This window comes from Phaethon lepturus, unplaced genomic scaffold (genome assembly GCF_000687285.1).
Source record: "Phaethon lepturus isolate BGI_N335 unplaced genomic scaffold, ASM68728v1 scaffold26084, whole genome shotgun sequence".
In the NCBI taxonomy this organism is placed as follows: Eukaryota; Metazoa; Chordata; class Aves; order Phaethontiformes; family Phaethontidae; genus Phaethon; species Phaethon lepturus.
In genome coordinates, this window is record NW_010532993.1 from 21,298 (window position 1) to 38,878 (window position 17,581).

Consider the following 17,581-nt stretch of genomic DNA (forward strand, 5'->3'; position numbering starts at 1 on the left):
GTTTTGGTTTACTAACCACACCTATTCTACAATTAGCAGCAAGAGTATTGCTCTTCCAGCCCAGCAGACACATTAGAAATGAATAATTCATACCTTAATGTGTAGCAAGAGAGGGGCCTTTGGAAAAAAAGAAAAATCACATAAAAAGCTCTTGGCAACATAATTATAGTTTGTGGGATTCAAATAAGGGTCTTCAAAACAGCTAGATTTTATTCTCTATTACAGTAAAATAAACAGACATCAGAACAACTTTTGCATTTCAGAGTGCTCCACCCCAGAGGGCTTGTCTACACAAGCCTTTTTAAACTGAATTTGACCAAGTTGATCACCGTAATTGCCAATTTTAGTGTAAAGATGACACTAATGCCTGAAACTTGCCCACGCTAGAATTCCTCGCTGTGGTGGTTAACGTCTATTAAAACATCTAAAAATCCTCAGAAGACAGACTCAAAGAGGCAGCTACAATAAGCAGATAAAGCATGGGACAGTTGGTATAATATTCGGCTGAGTTGCTTCAAGCAATATACTGATGTGAATGCTCTTATTTGCAATACATCCATGCTTCTGCTCCCGTTGCAGCATGTCAGAGAGAGCTGACACTGACGGTTCTCAGAGAATAAATGTGAGAACAGAGCAGCAGTACTGGTGCAATCCCATGGTACTGCTGTCTGGAAAAAATATAAATCCAGGTGCTTGTGAATGCGAACTTTATAGTCAAAAGCCATAGAAGGTGCTGTAACATTAAAAGGTATTACACTTTCTTTTCTTGATTTTTCCATAAATTGAAATAAAAGAACTTCTTGGTTACTCTGATCAATGAAAGTCTCAGATCTTTTACAGATAGTGTTCAGTGGTTCAAATGGTTCACCATGAAAAAAATGACTCCTGTGAGAAGGCAGGGTCAGAGCCACTTGGATTGTAAATTGGTGCTTTTCTGAAGACTACGTCAGTTTTTCTAATGTTCCTGAAATTACTGGCTATGGGATGATCTGTGACTCACTATAGAGGTCAGAGAGCCGGGGAAAAACCAATATACCAACATCTATTTGTTTTCCATGTATGCACAGGAAGTCTAGGAAGAAGCATGCTAATGCTGTAAATATTAGCAACTGTAGTATAAGTGAATATAAAGTCACTTAATTGACTTCTTGTTGAGCCAATTCGTTCAGCCTAAACTTAGCTGCAGTTTGTACTCAGAACACAGGTATTCTCAGACCACAGCTCATGATCTAAAAGTTTCTTGTGTACCATAAACAAATATTCCTGTTAGGGGGGAAAAAATACAGAGGATTTCTACTCTGTCATAATAATACAAACCTGAGATCCAAGACTTGACTTGCAACAACTCCCGGCTGGGTGGATTTTCCTTCAGGCACATCATATAAGAACAGTTTGCAGTCACAGACAACTGCATAAGCCCTCTGCCACCCCTTCTTAACTCCTGTAGGCTTTGGGACCTGCGTATAAATAACTGATTGCTTATTAAATGTAAGCACATGTAGTAGACACAAAAAGCAGGGACATTCAGAAAAGCTTATACTTAGATCAACAGAATTAGAACACGTTCTACTAGCCCTTCAAAACAGAGTGAAAAATGTCAAGCAATCAAGCAATCATTTTTCCTCCCTTAAGTTCAACCATTCCCTGTTACAGTTTAATAAAAGTATTAGGTAGTATTAGGACAAACAATGTATGTTCCACAAATGCCAAATGGTAGGACAGTTTTGTACCTTTTTGTATTCTGCTTACATCAACAACGACAGAAACTCTTCCTTAAAGCATGCTTTTTTCCCTTCCCCACGGCTACTTATGAACATTAGTTAGCTACTGATCTACTAACCTTTAGCTCTTGTAGTAAAACCAACTGTTTCTCCCACATCTAAAGCAACGAAGGTTAAATAAGTTACATCGCACACAAAGCCTTAAGGCTTTAGCACAATTTAGGAGATCTGTTTAAACATACTTAGAGGTTCCAAGCTGCATAGATATAAGTGAAGTTTAGTATTCTTCTCTTGTCCAAGAACGAAAGACTATTACCTTGACGTAACCTTTATAGGCAGTTCCTATTCCTCTTTGCACATCTACTCCAAGAGGCCTTTTGGCTTGCTCAGGGGGTATAGGGCAGACCTGAGGTGCGCTATCCTTGCAGGAAACATGGCATGCAAATGAACACACTAAGTACAAAAGAGAAAATCCACAGTGAAATGCATGTGTGAGTCAATCATAACAGGAGATTAATGTAGTCTACCCTTATGCTTAGCAAATTGATTAATCACACCGAAACGGGCAGCCAAATACTGCAATAGCCCACTATGCTAAAGGAGTGAACACACCTAGATATTGTATGAGAATTTTTAAAGTGCTTTTATTTTCTTTTTTAGGCCTATTACTTCCATAAAGGGCAGGAACTGAGTCCACATTCCAAGGCAACTTATGAAGGCATTTTCCAGAAGGAAAAGGAGTTGGTCAGCCTCACTGGTGTTAAGCAGCAACTAACCCAATCACAGAAGAGAAAAAGTATTAAAAAAGGAGAAATAAAAATTACAGGGCAGTGGTAGGAGACAAGATAAATATAGTAAGTGTTTAATTTGATCTAAGTATGCAAGAATATTGCAAAGACAAAGTAAAACTAAACTGCCCAAAAAAGTAGAAACGGTTAAACTATTAAACACGGGCAATAGACCTGAAAGCATAATAAAGCAGAAACCAGGGGACAAGGACTGAAATGCTGTGTGGTAAAAGGAGAGGGTGTGTGTATGTACACACACGCATATATGAGTTCAAATAAGGAGCAAGCTCTATACTAATCGTTGCATCCTTTCCCACCATTTACACCACTTTGTACTGCACCAGCAGGGGACAAAGGTCTCCTGGAGAGCACTTCACACAGAAGCACTATACTGAAGACTCCAAGTATATGCCACTTCACATAAGACAGAACAAGAACTGCAGAACGAGTTAACACGTTATATTGAGGCATCTGACCCACAGTTTATGGGCCAGATCCTCCCACAGAGATTTTGCCTGGTTTGCCCCGGCCACCCTGTTTTTATCAGCAGGCTTGGGAAGGCAGCGGGAGAGCCGTGTGACACTGTGATCTATCCTGTGCTTCCTCCTAACCATATGCTCGGAAGTGGGCATCTGGCAGACACCCTTTGTACATCTAGTCCCATAATTATGAAGGGTCAAAGGATTCCAGAAAGCCTGGAAACAGTCTGCTTCTGCTAAAGCCACAGACTGGGCTACAAACCTCCTCCTCACGATGCCTGGGGGAACAGCCAGGAGAGAGGGCAGCCCGGAGCAGGCTGCCTGGCTTGTTCTTTGAGCTACAGTCTGCCCGCAGGAGGACAGGGGTTACCCAAAAATCATGCACGCAAAGCACTATAGGTGCTGCCCAAGACCAGATAATAGATTCAGCTCTTTCAGGAGGCATCATAATTATTTGTGACTGGGCATATCAAGGCACACCAGTTGCAGAATAGGGAAAATCCACAGGATATAGCCAGTTCCACAGGCTTCTGGAAGTACAGCAAAGTTTTGTTCTACTGGAGCCATCTCTATTCTTATGTCAATGTAATTCTAGTTTTTTCTGTAGCTATCAGCTAGATATGGAGTAGAAGAGGCAAACTGGAAAACTAATGATGCAGAGCTTAATCAAAATACACAAGAAAAAAGCCCAGCGAAGTTGATAGCTACACTAAGGGAAAAAGAGTTTCAAACTTGCAGGAAGAGATGCAAAACAAGAGTTCAGAACTGTGAGCAAGAGGAGACAAAAGGCAGCCCCAGGGCAAGTGCTGGCAGAGAGACAGGTGCTCCCGGGGAAGAACCAATGCCGAATACCTGTCAGGGAAAAAGCCCTGAAGGGCAGGATGGGCCAATCTAAGTATGATGCTGAAGGTGTCAGTGCAGAGGGTGTCACTAGCAAAAACTAAGCTGGGCACAGAAATACAATAAGGTTACTTATACTGCAGTGTCTTGAACAGATTTGTGGACTACTTACTGACTTCATGTGTCTAATCACGATACAGGTAAGTATTTTCAAATAAAAATTTCTCCATATACTCAAACATGGAATTCAATAGTGACACATGCATAAGAGAAAGCATTTAAAATAAAAGTAACGGACAGCAGGGCAAGCTCCAGGCCAAAAAACCTAGCAAATGGTCTTCCCAACATACAGGGTTTATGATCAGGATAGCATAAAATAGACAGAATCAAGGTCATGTTACCAGAGCATTCCTGTAGTCTTCTCCACTACAGAAACAGAAAACACTCCTGCTTTCCACCCCTGCCTCAACTCACTCTATAACAGCACTAATGGTAGCAGAACTAATTAGTAATATGAAAGGGAACCATGAGGGCTTATATTAATTCTTTGACTTTAGAAGTCTGACAATGATGCAAAAGAAAGGAGAACCATTCAGTAGCAGCCACCCCTCTCTTTCATTCCCGCCCCAAAGAAATAGTTGCCTTAAAATACATTAGTGTTTTTGGATGATTTTTTCAGGGACTTGCCGAAAATATAAGAAGTTTAACTGACTCACCATCACAGGCATAACCTTGTCGAACTAATCCCACCATGAGAGAGGTGCAATGACTACACTGAGTAGGGCTTGTAAACGACTTGATATTGAGCTGGTGAGCTTTAGGCTGAAAGATATATTCAGGATAAAAAATAACTTTTCACTTTATGTACTTATGTAATGCTAGCATCTCCCTTCACCACCCTCCAGTATATCAGAGTGTACATTATGAAACCTGGTCTTCCTTTAAGTGCAGCTTGTAAAAGGTGCTTCAAGACTACAGCAACAGTTTTATTTCCAACTGCATAAGACACTCAGACCTAAATCTACAACCAACTATTTTTTGGCATTCCTTCTGACAAATCAAAACCTATCAACTTGCATTTGGAAACATTTGATTAAAAACACAGACCTAACAAACACACACATGACAAACCCAAACAGGACAAGAACAAACATGGAGGGCTAATTTATAAATTATAGTTTTTCCTTTGTCCTTTAGAATAAGGTTAGCACAGTCTCCCTACCTTTGGTACAGCTAGAGAAATGGATTGAATGGTGGGGGAAGGAGCAGCAGGCATCCTCTGAAGCCGAATTGGTTCCTGAATCACAAAAAACTGTAATTGAGCAAAATGAGGCTTCAAGAATTTGTTTCAAGATTGAGGTGGCAAAGCTTATTGTTTTCTGATTTTTTTTCTCTTTTGAAAATTATCAAAAATTTAATCATCATAAACATCGCCATTCTGATTTAATAGAAACAGATTGTGTTTTAAAGCACTCACAGGAAAGCCTGCACACTAACAAACAAGCAGCAATACAGAAAACATATGAAAATGAGGTTACGTCAACATACACAGAGCCAGCAAAAAGGTTTCATTTGCAACTGTCCTCAAAGCAGGTGCGATTAACACTGACACATTGCAAATAAGCAACATTCAATCCTGCTTCTTCATAATGAATGCTGCAATATGTATTTATCATGAGCAAGACTGAGAGACTTTCTAGTGAATTACTCTTTAGGGTAAAATAACAGCTCTCTTACTTCTTGTTGCTGCTCTGCAGTTACAACTGAAGTAGATGGTGAAACTTCTGACTTGGGACCCTGCGTTTCCTGCTCGCTAATAGAACTGGTCTGCAAAAGTGACAGCAAACATGTTAGATTAGATACCACAGATATGATAAAGTGTTCTCACATCAGCAAAATGGAAACAAAACCCAATGCTGATTTCTATATGCAGCACACATACATCTAACAACTTTCCACTGTCTTCCCTCAGAACAGACCCTGCCACCTGATGGAAAAGCTGTAAAGCTGGACGTACTGAAATGCAAAACCTCATAGTAGGCAGCATAAATGGTGTACAGTTGCTTTCTCTCAGCAAGGCTGTGTCTAATCTCTTGCATGCAGGTATGAAGTGATGTTTGAGAAGCTTGGCAATCATCCATAAAACAGCTTACTTCTCATGGTAGCTTACTACGCTAGGATTCTTCTAGCACATAGCAGCCAGCAACTCTGCCACAAGAAAAATTCTTAAAGTAGTACTACAGTCTTTTAAAAAGTTGTTTGAAAATGGTTGGCTATTCTAGTACCACCTCTTCCATTAAAAGAATCACGTCTACTTAATCACAGTGTCTTATATTTCACTAAAATTTAAGACTAGCATCCATTACAAGCCTTCTATTAATTTCACACTTACATTAGCAACTACTAATTGCTAGCACAAGGGGGAAGTATGCTACAGTTCCAGAGCTAAGGAAGCCGGGTGTGGAAGTAGGATGCTGTACTCTGAGGACATCATAAAAATCATGACTCACAAACATCAGATTAGACTTCACATCAATGATGTAATTAGCGCTAAAGGCAGAAAGTAATGAATCACTCACTTCCCACCCAGTTCAGACAGGAAGATGGCTCAAGTTCAGTTAGCTCACTAAATATGTTCAGATATTTGTTATTTTTCTTGTTATGAATTGATTGGTAGGGCTGGGCCATTTAAGATCAAATTGTACCATTATGTAATATGAACTATTTAAATGCTAAATGTGATTCAGCTTTAGCCATATAGATAGTAAAAATATAAAATAGTAAGCCTGTAAAGAGGTATTAAAAGAAAACTAAACTAGCTCTATTTAGTGGATTAAGTTATAGAGAAGTTAAGGAAGCAAAATATCTAGTTTTAGAAGGCCATTCTTACTATGACAGGTCACAACAAAATAAGGAGACAAAACTACTAGCAAAAACTTACTTCTTCCCAAAAGGCTAGCAGAGAAGATGTAGACGAAGAAGAAACAGAATCCTTTGTTGTAACGGATATGAGGGATAAAAACGATCACTTATCACCCACAGGAAAACTTCAGATGGAATATTAGTAGGCTAGCTAAATAAAATATTTCATATGGCCAAATGATATTTATTCAAACTAAATTAACCTAGAGCAGATGACACGGACTATTGTTGTAAGTACACATGAAAAAAATTGTTAATGGAAGTCACTAAGTATAGTATCAGCAATTTTAATGCAATTCATCAGCAAATGTCACCTGCGTTTCCATAGCAACTATATATTTACTGCAGGATCTGTAGAATGGAATCTTGATTAGTTATGGGCTTGATATTCCATATGTTACTGTTTTGACTGTATCTGTTACTTTCAATGTTTTAAAATATCAAGGTCAGTAGATAAAAATTATTATTCAGATAGTAGCATATATCACGTTTGTCTCTCTTCCCTCCACCTCATCCATACAGCACATCTTGCTGCCTCAGCAAGAAAGGCAGCGTGAACATTTTGTGACTGGGAACAGCAGATACACAAAGTGTGTGTAAATAATCACAGCATGTCCATAGGCTTTCTTTTTAGCAACAGCGACAATTTAAAGGAGAAAAAAATATTACAGAGAGTACACATTTCAGATAAAAAAATCTAACCAGACTGATAAGGTTTCAACCTTAGCCCCTTTAACTCAGCTCCATAAACATAACAGATTATTCCTTCCAGTTTCAGCTCTTGGTTTTACCACAAACTATCTGTGTGTTTTGCAAAAAAACATTCCAGAAAACAGCTTCATGGATCCAGAGTTCATGAAGTAAGGCAATGTGATTCAATGTTGCATTTAACAGCTACTTCCTCAGGGAATGCAGAAACCTTTTTAACTGCATCGCCCACTTGGAGCTCTGATTTGTATGATTAAGGATCAGAGGGTGTGTCACGATAAATTTATTATGCCAACATCTGTGGGTCCTCTGATTCTCCTTCCCAGTTCCTTCTACCCTAACCACTCCATTAAGATCCGGAGCCAACAATTTTACATCTCTGCTTAAATGCTCCTTGAACTGTGTGAATACTTTTCCTTGTATTAATCAGCATCTTCCAACTGCAAAGCATTTAATCCTTTATTTGTAACAGGGTGTTCCAGCCTTTCCAAAAAATTGTGAATATATATTATTCAGCCAAATGTTTGAGATTAATTATTCCCCATTCTAGCTTCTTTATTTATGTTAATGTGAACCCCTGGGAATATTTCTCAAAGGTGCCAGCTTCTCTACAAAATGCTAAGCAATCTGACATCTATTGGGACATCTAGTTATGTGTCACACTAATTTGGCTAATATGACAGATCCAAACATGTCATATATAGTGCCCAAGCATTAATTTTATGTAATAAAAATATAATTCAGCTATCACATTTTTATAGTTGTTTTATGTAATAACTCACTCTGAAAGTCAGATCACGTGCAAGAGGAGAGGTGTTGAAATATTCAAAAATGGAATCTTGAAAGTCTGGAAGTTTGAGACCTAAAACCCAAAGCAGAACAGGCTTAGCTAAAAGGCAACATTGCAGGTGGTGTTAGAACTCTGTTAAAACACAGTAAAGTTCATTACCTGAGTCTGTTCTGTATTTTTCTTCCAGCTTTTTCTTCAAACCTTCCATCTCTTCCAACAGTTCCCTATTTTTTGCTTCTGATTCCTTTAATTTACTAAAGCAACACAATATCATCAAAATGCAATCTGAAATATCTCAAAGGCAGGACTGCTGGTGCATAGAGTTGTTAATTTCTGGTCCTACATTTCAGAGTTCTGGAAAATGTTTTGGTTTGGGTTTTTTTTTTTTAAGAGAGGTGGTGTTTTGTTTAAAAGCGATATATTTAAGGCTGATTGATTTTATTTCTTCCCTGAATAGGCACCTCACTACTTGACTAGACAGTGAAAACGGTACTTGAGACTCCTGCTATCACTGCAGGTATCTGCCAAACAAAATTATTCTGATAGTAGTTTGGGTTTTAATTCCCAGGAATATGTCTACTCTCCAGTCTAAGAAGAGGTATTGAATTTGCTCTTATGCTTTTTTTCCCCCTCAGGTGCCTGAGATACATATCTTATTACCAAGATATTCACAGCAGTGAAATGTTTACTTGAAGAAATTTTTACAGTTCTCATTTAACTACGTAAGAAATGCGTAGTCTGTAGAACGAGATATTTCTGGCAAAGTCCAATATGCCAGGCAAAAGGGGCCATTTTAAGAAAGTTACTATTTTAACCAGCAGTTTAGAGCAGTGCGTTAAACCCCAAACAGAACCAAAGCCCTTATTACCTTTCAAAAGATATGTTTGCATCTTTAACTTTTCGTAGCTCTTCTTGCACTAGTTGTTTGGCACGGATTTCTGCATCAAGGGCAGACTGTAATTCCAGCCTAGCTGACATATCCAACTTCTGACTGCGTCGCACTTTCCAAAGTGGATCCTGTTGCAGTAAGTTACCAAATATTAATATCAACTGTCTAAAGATATTTCTGTTCTTGTTCAAAGACATGAAATAGCTATCACACTGGTTCAGACAACGTTCTTTTAATTAGTTATGGACATGGATATCAGTCAATAATCAGACTTTGTAACACAAAAATGAAGTAATGTGCAATTTTTATACTGGTTAAACGACTAACACAATATACTTGAAACCAAAACGCTGGATCACTGAGCATGGAAGTCAAACTGAAAGAACCCATTGAACATGGCTAGTTTTCATTGTCCAATCTAGAAAAGAGTATAAAACTTGCACAGTGACATACTGGACATTCAAACGTGAGATAAATGTAAGTATTTGATGTAAAACATACTAAACATACCAAGAGTGGCAAAAATATGAAAAAATGAAATTATCTGGGTCTTGAGATACCCAAGATACCAGTTTCCTAAACAATTTTTATGCTTCCTAAGCAGCATACACTACACATCTGCATACACCATGCAATTCTGCCCTATTACCCCCCAAAACTGTTTTTCTGAGCTTTTCCAAGCATTTTTCACTGTGAACTACATTTCTGATATTCCCTGATGGATACCTCTCTAGTCACACATGAACTTGCCAATAAGAGTCATGAAAATGAGAGGCATTTTTTTATGTTGAGAAATAATTGCCTTAGATCAGGTTCTGCTGAAGATACAAACCCAGTTGTAATACAAAGAACAGACAGCGGTCTTTATTCTGGCAGTAGCTAAGAAGAAAATGCCAACTGCATTTGATCTGGTCTTTCTTCCTATTAAACCTCTCAATATTATAATCGTCTCTTGATGATGTAGGCAAATGTTAGCTCACAGGAAGTAATAACTTTCTCTTATTTTCTCCTATTCATAGGTTTGGCAGGGGTGAGTAACTTATCTGTATATACCAGCAGCAGATGGACTCTGCATGGCAGACTGTGCTGACTGGCATTGCTAGGGATGTGGGCTTCCATGCCTAGCTGCAAACAGCTCTCGCCTTCCTTATGCAGGTACTTAGTACCTGCCAAGGCAAGACAGTGTTTTCGTCTTTGAAACTGTACTCCTTTGTGAGGGCTCTTCTGTGTTGCAGATTTTTTGGAGAATTCATGTTACTACTATAGGGGAAAATTATGGCATAAGATCTCATTTTTCTGTATGTAAATAAAGCTACGTGCTCTCAGTGTGTCACTCGTTTGTAATGATACCAACCAGCTAATGTTTGTTCACAAACACAAACTTTGTCATCTCACTGTAAAGGCAATTAAAGTTATTCACTTGCATCTAACATGGTGAGGAATATTTCTGTACTCCCCTTTAATGGTTTAAGTTATTATTTCTTCTCTCCTCTGTACTGTTTAAAGCAGTTTGTGATGGCAGATATTAGTAAGAAACATTCCCCCCAAGTATCAAATTCTGACCAGATGACTCAAAAGGATTTCACAAGGAACAGCTACAATCTAGAAAGTCATTAGCAGAGCAAAGGATTTATTAGAAAAGAATTCTGATTATGAACAGATATAAGACAGCAGCTGAAATGAAGAAAGACATCCGCAGAACAGCCTGAATGCTTGCTATTTTCTTACCAGTGTTCGCGACCCCAGACTGGAACTTCTCAATGATTCTAGTTCTTCCGTCATCTTGGAAGCTAATGCTTGGAGATAGCCACGAGCATCCTTCTCATCACTTACCCTATTGTGCAATTACAAAAAACTGCTACTTAACCATTTCATGGCTTATAGCACCAAATACTGTACCAACAAATAATAAGAGTGTCTGCACTGGATTTAGGGACATAGCAGAAATGGACGCAGCAGGGAAAACTCTCCCAGCAACAGAAAATGGAATATATCTTAGATTGCCTGCTTTAGATTTTTCTTTTCTCTGATTCTCTTGATTGTGGCAGTTGCTAGGGAAACTGAAGTTTCCCTTCCACCATCAGCAAGAGTTCTGCAGAGATTCACTGTTATTGTTTAGAACATGATCTGCATATCGCTGGTTTAATTTTTATAAGGGCTACCTTCAAGTCCTTCTTGTCTTGCATGCCGAAAATACTTGCACACAGCTTGCTAGAACGGCAAGTAACAGAGGGAAGAACTGACCTGTGAATTAAGTGCAAGTGCTTGTCTAGTACAGCTAGTGAGGTTCTATATGTTAACATGGGCCTTTTAAGTCATGACCATCTTCCTGAATGAATTTATCAAAATATTCCAGATTGGTTGATTTAATGATCACTTTAGAGACTGAAGCAAGTTGACACCAAAACCCTCTCCTTTGTACTTAACAGTATCTGACAATTCCACTTGTCAGTACTATGCAGCAATACTAGAAAGCAGAAAAGAAACAGTTAACCAACACTCGGAAGTACCATGCTTTTGTTGATTCCAGACACAGAGAAGGGCCTAGCTACACATTAAAAAAAAAAAAAAAGCCAATCAATATTTCAAAAGTTGAAAGTGGCCATCTGGATCTCTAAACAGCACATACCATTGAATAATTTCTGCAATCTGAGCTTCCCAGTGAGCAACAGACTCCTTCTTTGCTGCTAGGTCTTGGAGCTCATCTTCTAGCTGCCTGTTCTGTGCTGTTAATTTGTCCACAAAGGAGCAAAGCTGAAACGAGAGATTAATTTCACCCATGGCTTTTGTCAGTTTCAGACTTCTTACATACGCATGTGTCTCTACACACCTATAGAATCTGAATAAACAAGATCACGCTGGGCTATCTGGAAGTTCTAATAAAGATCAAAGAACTGGAGTGGGTTCTTTTTTTGTGGAACTGGAGTCTAGCTCCTGAGCATGGACCAGCACATTGCCAGTTCACACAGAACAATCCAAAACAAAGGAAAATGAAAGTGAGTGAAAGTGAGTGTAGAGGCCATCGAGAGGAATGAGGTTTAACTGTAAGCATTCGGGAAGGCAGGCAGTCTTTGTAAATGCTTCCCTCTCTGTGTGGCCTTCATGAAGAAATCAGAAGGTGGTGGTGCGCTCTGAGCTGTGGGAATCAATCCCACAAAGAGCAGTACTGAGATGTTAAAGTTACTATTTAGCCAGATCTCTGACATTTGTATGTAAAAAACTACATTTGTTTTATTCAGATATTCCCTGAGCATTTACAGATCTGTTCTGATCAATGAGTAGACTACTTCAACATCAGAAAGTAACAAAGATAGAATTCTATTTTGCTTAAAAAATATTTCCTGAAATAATTACCCTTTCATTTTCTGTTGTTAGCTTTTTGTTGTCTTCCAAGAGCATAGATCTTTCCCGCTCATATTTCTCTTTCATTGTTCCTACTGCTTCCTCCATTTCACTGTGCCTAAGGAGAAGGACAAGAAATAGAAACACTTATACTGTAACACTGCTGAACATGTAGACTGGGATACAATACACACAAAAAAGAAATCCATAGTTAATGAATCATGCCCAAAAGCTTACCTCTCTCGCTTTGTTTTATCTAATTTATCCTTTAATATCATGATCTCTTTCTGCAGTGCAAGCTGATGGCTCTCTGAATCGTGTACTTCCTTTTTCACATTTTTTACTTCCAAAACATGTGATGCTTCTCGACGGACCAACTCCTCTTCGTAGAATAAGATTTTCTTTTCCAGCTCAGACTTAATTTTGGAAAGCTCCTGCTGATGCTCTAGTGTGGCACCAGCTGCCCGGCCTCCCTGCTTCAGCTGCAGAAGAAGAGAAACCATCAGGAAGAGACTATGACCTTTATATTTTGAGAACGTTATTTGAACTTAGAATTGTCGAACTGGTGGTACTTTGGAAAAATTTTTATCTGGGCACTAAGTGACTTAAAAGTGGTTGCCTGTCTCCAAGCATTAAGGCCCATAAGTGACTGCACTGATTCCCTGACTCTAATAAGGGGTTCAAATGGGTTGCAGAGATAACAAATTTGGGTGACACTGGTTTAGTATCTTCTTAGAATTCATAAACTGGACATTTTTAAGACACAAATGTCCAATGAGATATTAAAGTACTTCAAGCAAAAAAACAACCCCAAATAAATCTCAACACGTTAGGTCATGTTTCTAGTAATGCTGTAGTTTTTAAGTCTCTGACAGGTATCAACAATTAAGTAAGTATTGCAGCTCCTGTGTCATGAGTAAAAATTTGTCAAAAAACATGTAACCTTTAGAGCTTCCAGTTCATTTTCCAGTTGCTTGGAGAAGACCTCACTGTGCTCACGAAGTTTGCGTTCTTTTGATGCTTCTGCTACAACTTCTTCAAGTTGAGCTTCCATCTGCAACAAGAGTAATTTTAAGTCATTTCAACACAACATAGTGCTATCTGTATCATTCATTTCCTTTCCTCCACAGGGATGAGCAGCAAGTTTTTCCTTATGTCTATTTTACATTACACTACTGTAACAATCATCTCAGAATGCCACAACAATTGTTTTGTCTTCATTGATCCAGACGTCCATCTGTCTCACACAGTAGATGCGGGAGAAAGATGGACTTCACAACTCTATGAGAGTTATACTTTGAAGCCATTTATTGTCTTGTCTGACTCCAATATATATCATAATTTTTGTTTAGTCACCGCGCACACACTCACGATTGGTTACAGCTTGTTACACACATTATTGCAGTTGGCTATATAGAAAATATCACACGCTGTCCACGCGCCTCTCACACAGTCAGGATTCGCCGCCTGCAGGTGTCCACGCGCTCCTTTGCTTCCTCTTAGTTGTTTACCACAGCTCCTTCTCCTCAAGGCTGAGCCCTGCAGGTGTCCAGCTGTTTACCAGCTTCTCAATGCCACAGCTCCTTCTGCTCAAGGCCGAGCCGTGCAGATGTCCCAAAAAGTAGAACTATTACTATATGGCTTTTTGTACTGATATGAATTACACCAAGTATGTGCAGGGATAACTGCACAGCTCCTATTAATGCTAAGAGAAGGAAACAGCACCAGGAAGTCACTGCAGCTGTGAAAGAAGAAAGTCCCCCACATTTATGGGTCAGCTCCGTGCCTCAGCATCTACCAAGGCAGCTTAAAAATCCCAAGCTTTGAGCCAAATTATTGCAAAGTACTTCAAATAGGAACACTGAACACTTTTACGTTGCAATTATAGAACAAAATAAGCTTGATCATCCATTTACTGACTTCACAAAGCTTATCAGAAAGACAATTTAGTGGCAACTAAGGCAACCGTTGCAATTCAAGCAATACTGGCACAGTTTTAAAACCTGACAGGAGGAGTAAGATTTGATTTTCTGCATTCAAATTCAACTAGCAAAGTTGTTTTTAAAAGGATTGTATTTAGAATTGGGGGCCAAAATAATGAACTTACAGACTATGTTCTGAATAGAAGATTGGTACAGCTGTTAGGAAAGGGAGAACAGAGAAATTTGTAAGAACAAAGACTGGAGATTATAAAGCCCTGCATGGAAATATTCAACTGAATAAGCAACAACACTTGAATGCCTGCTGCACTCTGCTCCAGAGATGAGGTGCCACAGCCATACACATCAAATACGGTGCCATAGACACCTTTGCCTTTCCCCGTTAACTATCACTTGTTTTCATGGATAAAAGTCTGAGAAACTTCATCTCTTACTACATTTTCATAGACTGCCCTTGAATTTACTAAGTTACTAAAGTTTTCTAACAATGTTTCTAAAGCTCTTAAATTTCTCTTCTACACTTCACCCAGAGAATACATAAAATTTGATGATTTTTCAGTAATGAAAATACTCCAGGTTAACCACAATAGCTGTTTGTTATGCCCTCTTCTGGCTATCCACTTCAACTTATGTAGAACTATAAATTACCTAGAATACTAATTGGAAATTAACTTTCTTAAAGATATTACAAACATTCTCCACAACGACTAACTACAGAGAAAGGAAAACCACCTATTTAGTCTCAATCACTATTCCTCCCTCCAGCTGAACAGAAAAATAGAGTTGGAAAAACAAAAAACAGTAGTCAGAATGCTCCAACCTTAAACGACATGAAGATGTGAAGCCTTCTAGGTTTCAAGCTGACTTAAGAGTCAGAGTCTACAAGAATCAAAACACAAGAACTAAGAAGCTGGGCATATAGCAAGAATAGTTTCCTCCACATTAACATCAACCTGAGTACAAACAAAAAAGAAGACCGGGTTCATTTCCTGATACATCAGTAAAACTTTTAGAAACAAAATCAAGATCTATTTTGTAATCTGGAGCAAAGTTATACAAAAGAGTTACCAGGGTAATTCCTTGCAGACAAAGTAAATTATTGTTAACAGTCCTGATTTTTCAATCCAGTCACATATGAGACACTGGATAAGCAGCAGCTGAAACATGTTATTGTTAGTTATTTTATCAAGCTACCTCTTTTCTGATTTTCTCCGATTTACGGATGTCCTGTCGCATAGCATCAATTTTCTGCATGCTCACTTCCACCTCTTCCTCTTTGTCACGAAGCTGCCGGGCCAGCTTTTGCTTTTGGGACCGCAAGTCTCCCATCCTTTCACTGAGCTCGGAGAACTCCTGCACAGCTAGCTTTCTTTGCTGGTGGGCATCCCTCAATTCTTTGGATTGTGTCTTTAATCTCTCTGAGGCTTCTACCAGTTGCTGGTTTAAATAAAAAATATAACAACAAAAAAAGTCATTTGAACTCCATACATTCTTTGCAAGAAGAAAGGAAGTAGACCTATATAAGTTCAACCACCTCACGTAACTTTTAATTATTATTTCTAATACTTAATTTTCACCTTTTTTTTTCCTGGCTAAGCAGCTGCAGTAACATACCAAGACAGCAGTTACTCTGCTTCTAGTATGGCAGCTGCAAGAGTACCTTTGCTGTTCCAAAATTCTTACAAATCTGACTATACAAGGCCATCTCACTTCCAAATAACTTAACTTCAGATTACCACCATGTACCTGCACAATAGCAATTATTTTTAAAAGGTATGTTTTAGCAGACAGCACATTCAGGGGAGCGATCAAATACATTGTACCAGCACTAAGACGCTGCAGCAAATCTTGTGAAATTCTTCAAACATACCTTAGAACAAACTGTGACGCTCTAATACTTTAACTGAAAGTACAAAAGCTGTTTCTTTTACAGCAAGTAGTTAACAAAAATTAACAAGATTAAAATACAAATTGGGTGTTCTACATAAAATCATTTGAGAGCGGGGGAAAAAAAAATAAGAAAAAGAGCAGAACTAGACAACAGAATAAATGTATACTGGCGAAGGACATCTAAAAATTTCTGTCTTCAGTAGGGGTATTTCAGGAGCATTCATTAACTTCCCAAAAGGCATGTGTTCAGGAGGAGCATATGTGCCTTCTCTACTACTCATACACTCTGGTGAATAACCCTTACCAGTGACTGACAGACAGAAGAGAGGCTGTTAAATTCTAGTGAACAAAACCCCAGTGATTCTGGCCCGTGGATTACTTTTGGGTTCATCTAAATGACGTGTGAACAATATGACCGCTAGACTTTCCAAAACTAGCTATTTAATTACTGGTAGTTTTTTTTGGTATCATTGAAAGTGGCATGTAGTATATGCAAAGCCCCTATTTACTTTACTGTAAAATATTTTGCTGACAAGCTAAGATACCGTTACATATTAGGAAGCAAAGGTGTAATTTACACAACAGTAAACAAACTCAGCAATTCCATAAAAGTAATCTTCAGCCTTAAGCAATAATTAACCTTTTGGTATTACAAAGAGAAAGTAGGCTCAAGCTTGAGTAGTGACTTAGCTCTATTAACTCTTTTTTTATATATATATATATATGCATGCTTTTTGGTATCTACAGGACTGGTGACTAGCCATAGTTCTGAGTATAACTCCTGTGTATATTGAAATATTTGAGAATAATCAGATAGTTAAGCTAAAACCATTCTTTAGGTGTTTGTTCCATCTAGCAGAACACATGTGAAATTTGTAAGATGCCTATCAACTTCCAAAAAAGAAAGTGTGCCACTTTGGAAAACTACTGTTATTACTAATGAAATTCATGGGTTCACTAACATCTCAGTATAGTTTTAAAAAGCAGCACCTTAAACACTAAAACGGCAATCACAATAAAACTGTTCTAGAACTGCTTTATGTGACCATTTTAAAAAGGTATTTATCTTTGAATCAATACCTTATGAAGGTCCTCCTTTTCTTGCCGCAGTACTCTGCACTGTTTTTCTAGTCCTTTCAACTTGTGTATAGAGTCTTCATGTTCTTGTCGAAATGCCACTGCATCTGCAAGCTGTGCTTCCAATTTACTTATATCTGTAGATTAATACATATTAAAGGTAGCTGGTCACAAATTTACACCAATGAAGCAAGT

General features: G+C 38.4%; 1 protein-coding gene across 1 annotated transcript in view; it reads right to left on the reverse strand.

Moving 5' to 3' along the window:
* Positions 1–17,581, reverse strand: part of CDC42BPB (CDC42 binding protein kinase beta (DMPK-like)) — a 54,422-nt gene that overhangs the window by 17,604 nt on the left and 19,237 nt on the right. The window contains exons 10-24 of the mRNA XM_010285046.1: positions 17,390–17,523; positions 15,614–15,856; positions 13,423–13,533; positions 12,717–12,961; positions 12,492–12,597; positions 11,767–11,891; positions 10,866–10,971; positions 9,117–9,265; positions 8,408–8,502; positions 8,241–8,320; positions 5,566–5,655; positions 5,051–5,125; positions 4,545–4,650; positions 2,038–2,174; positions 1,318–1,457 (exon numbers count right to left, since the gene is read on the reverse strand). Of these exons, the coding sequence (XP_010283348.1) occupies positions 1,318–1,457; positions 2,038–2,174; positions 4,545–4,650; positions 5,051–5,125; positions 5,566–5,655; positions 8,241–8,320; positions 8,408–8,502; positions 9,117–9,265; positions 10,866–10,971; positions 11,767–11,891; positions 12,492–12,597; positions 12,717–12,961; positions 13,423–13,533; positions 15,614–15,856; positions 17,390–17,523 (1,942 nt within the window). The remainder of the gene's footprint in view (positions 1–1,317; positions 1,458–2,037; positions 2,175–4,544; positions 4,651–5,050; positions 5,126–5,565; positions 5,656–8,240; positions 8,321–8,407; positions 8,503–9,116; positions 9,266–10,865; positions 10,972–11,766; positions 11,892–12,491; positions 12,598–12,716; positions 12,962–13,422; positions 13,534–15,613; positions 15,857–17,389; positions 17,524–17,581) is intronic.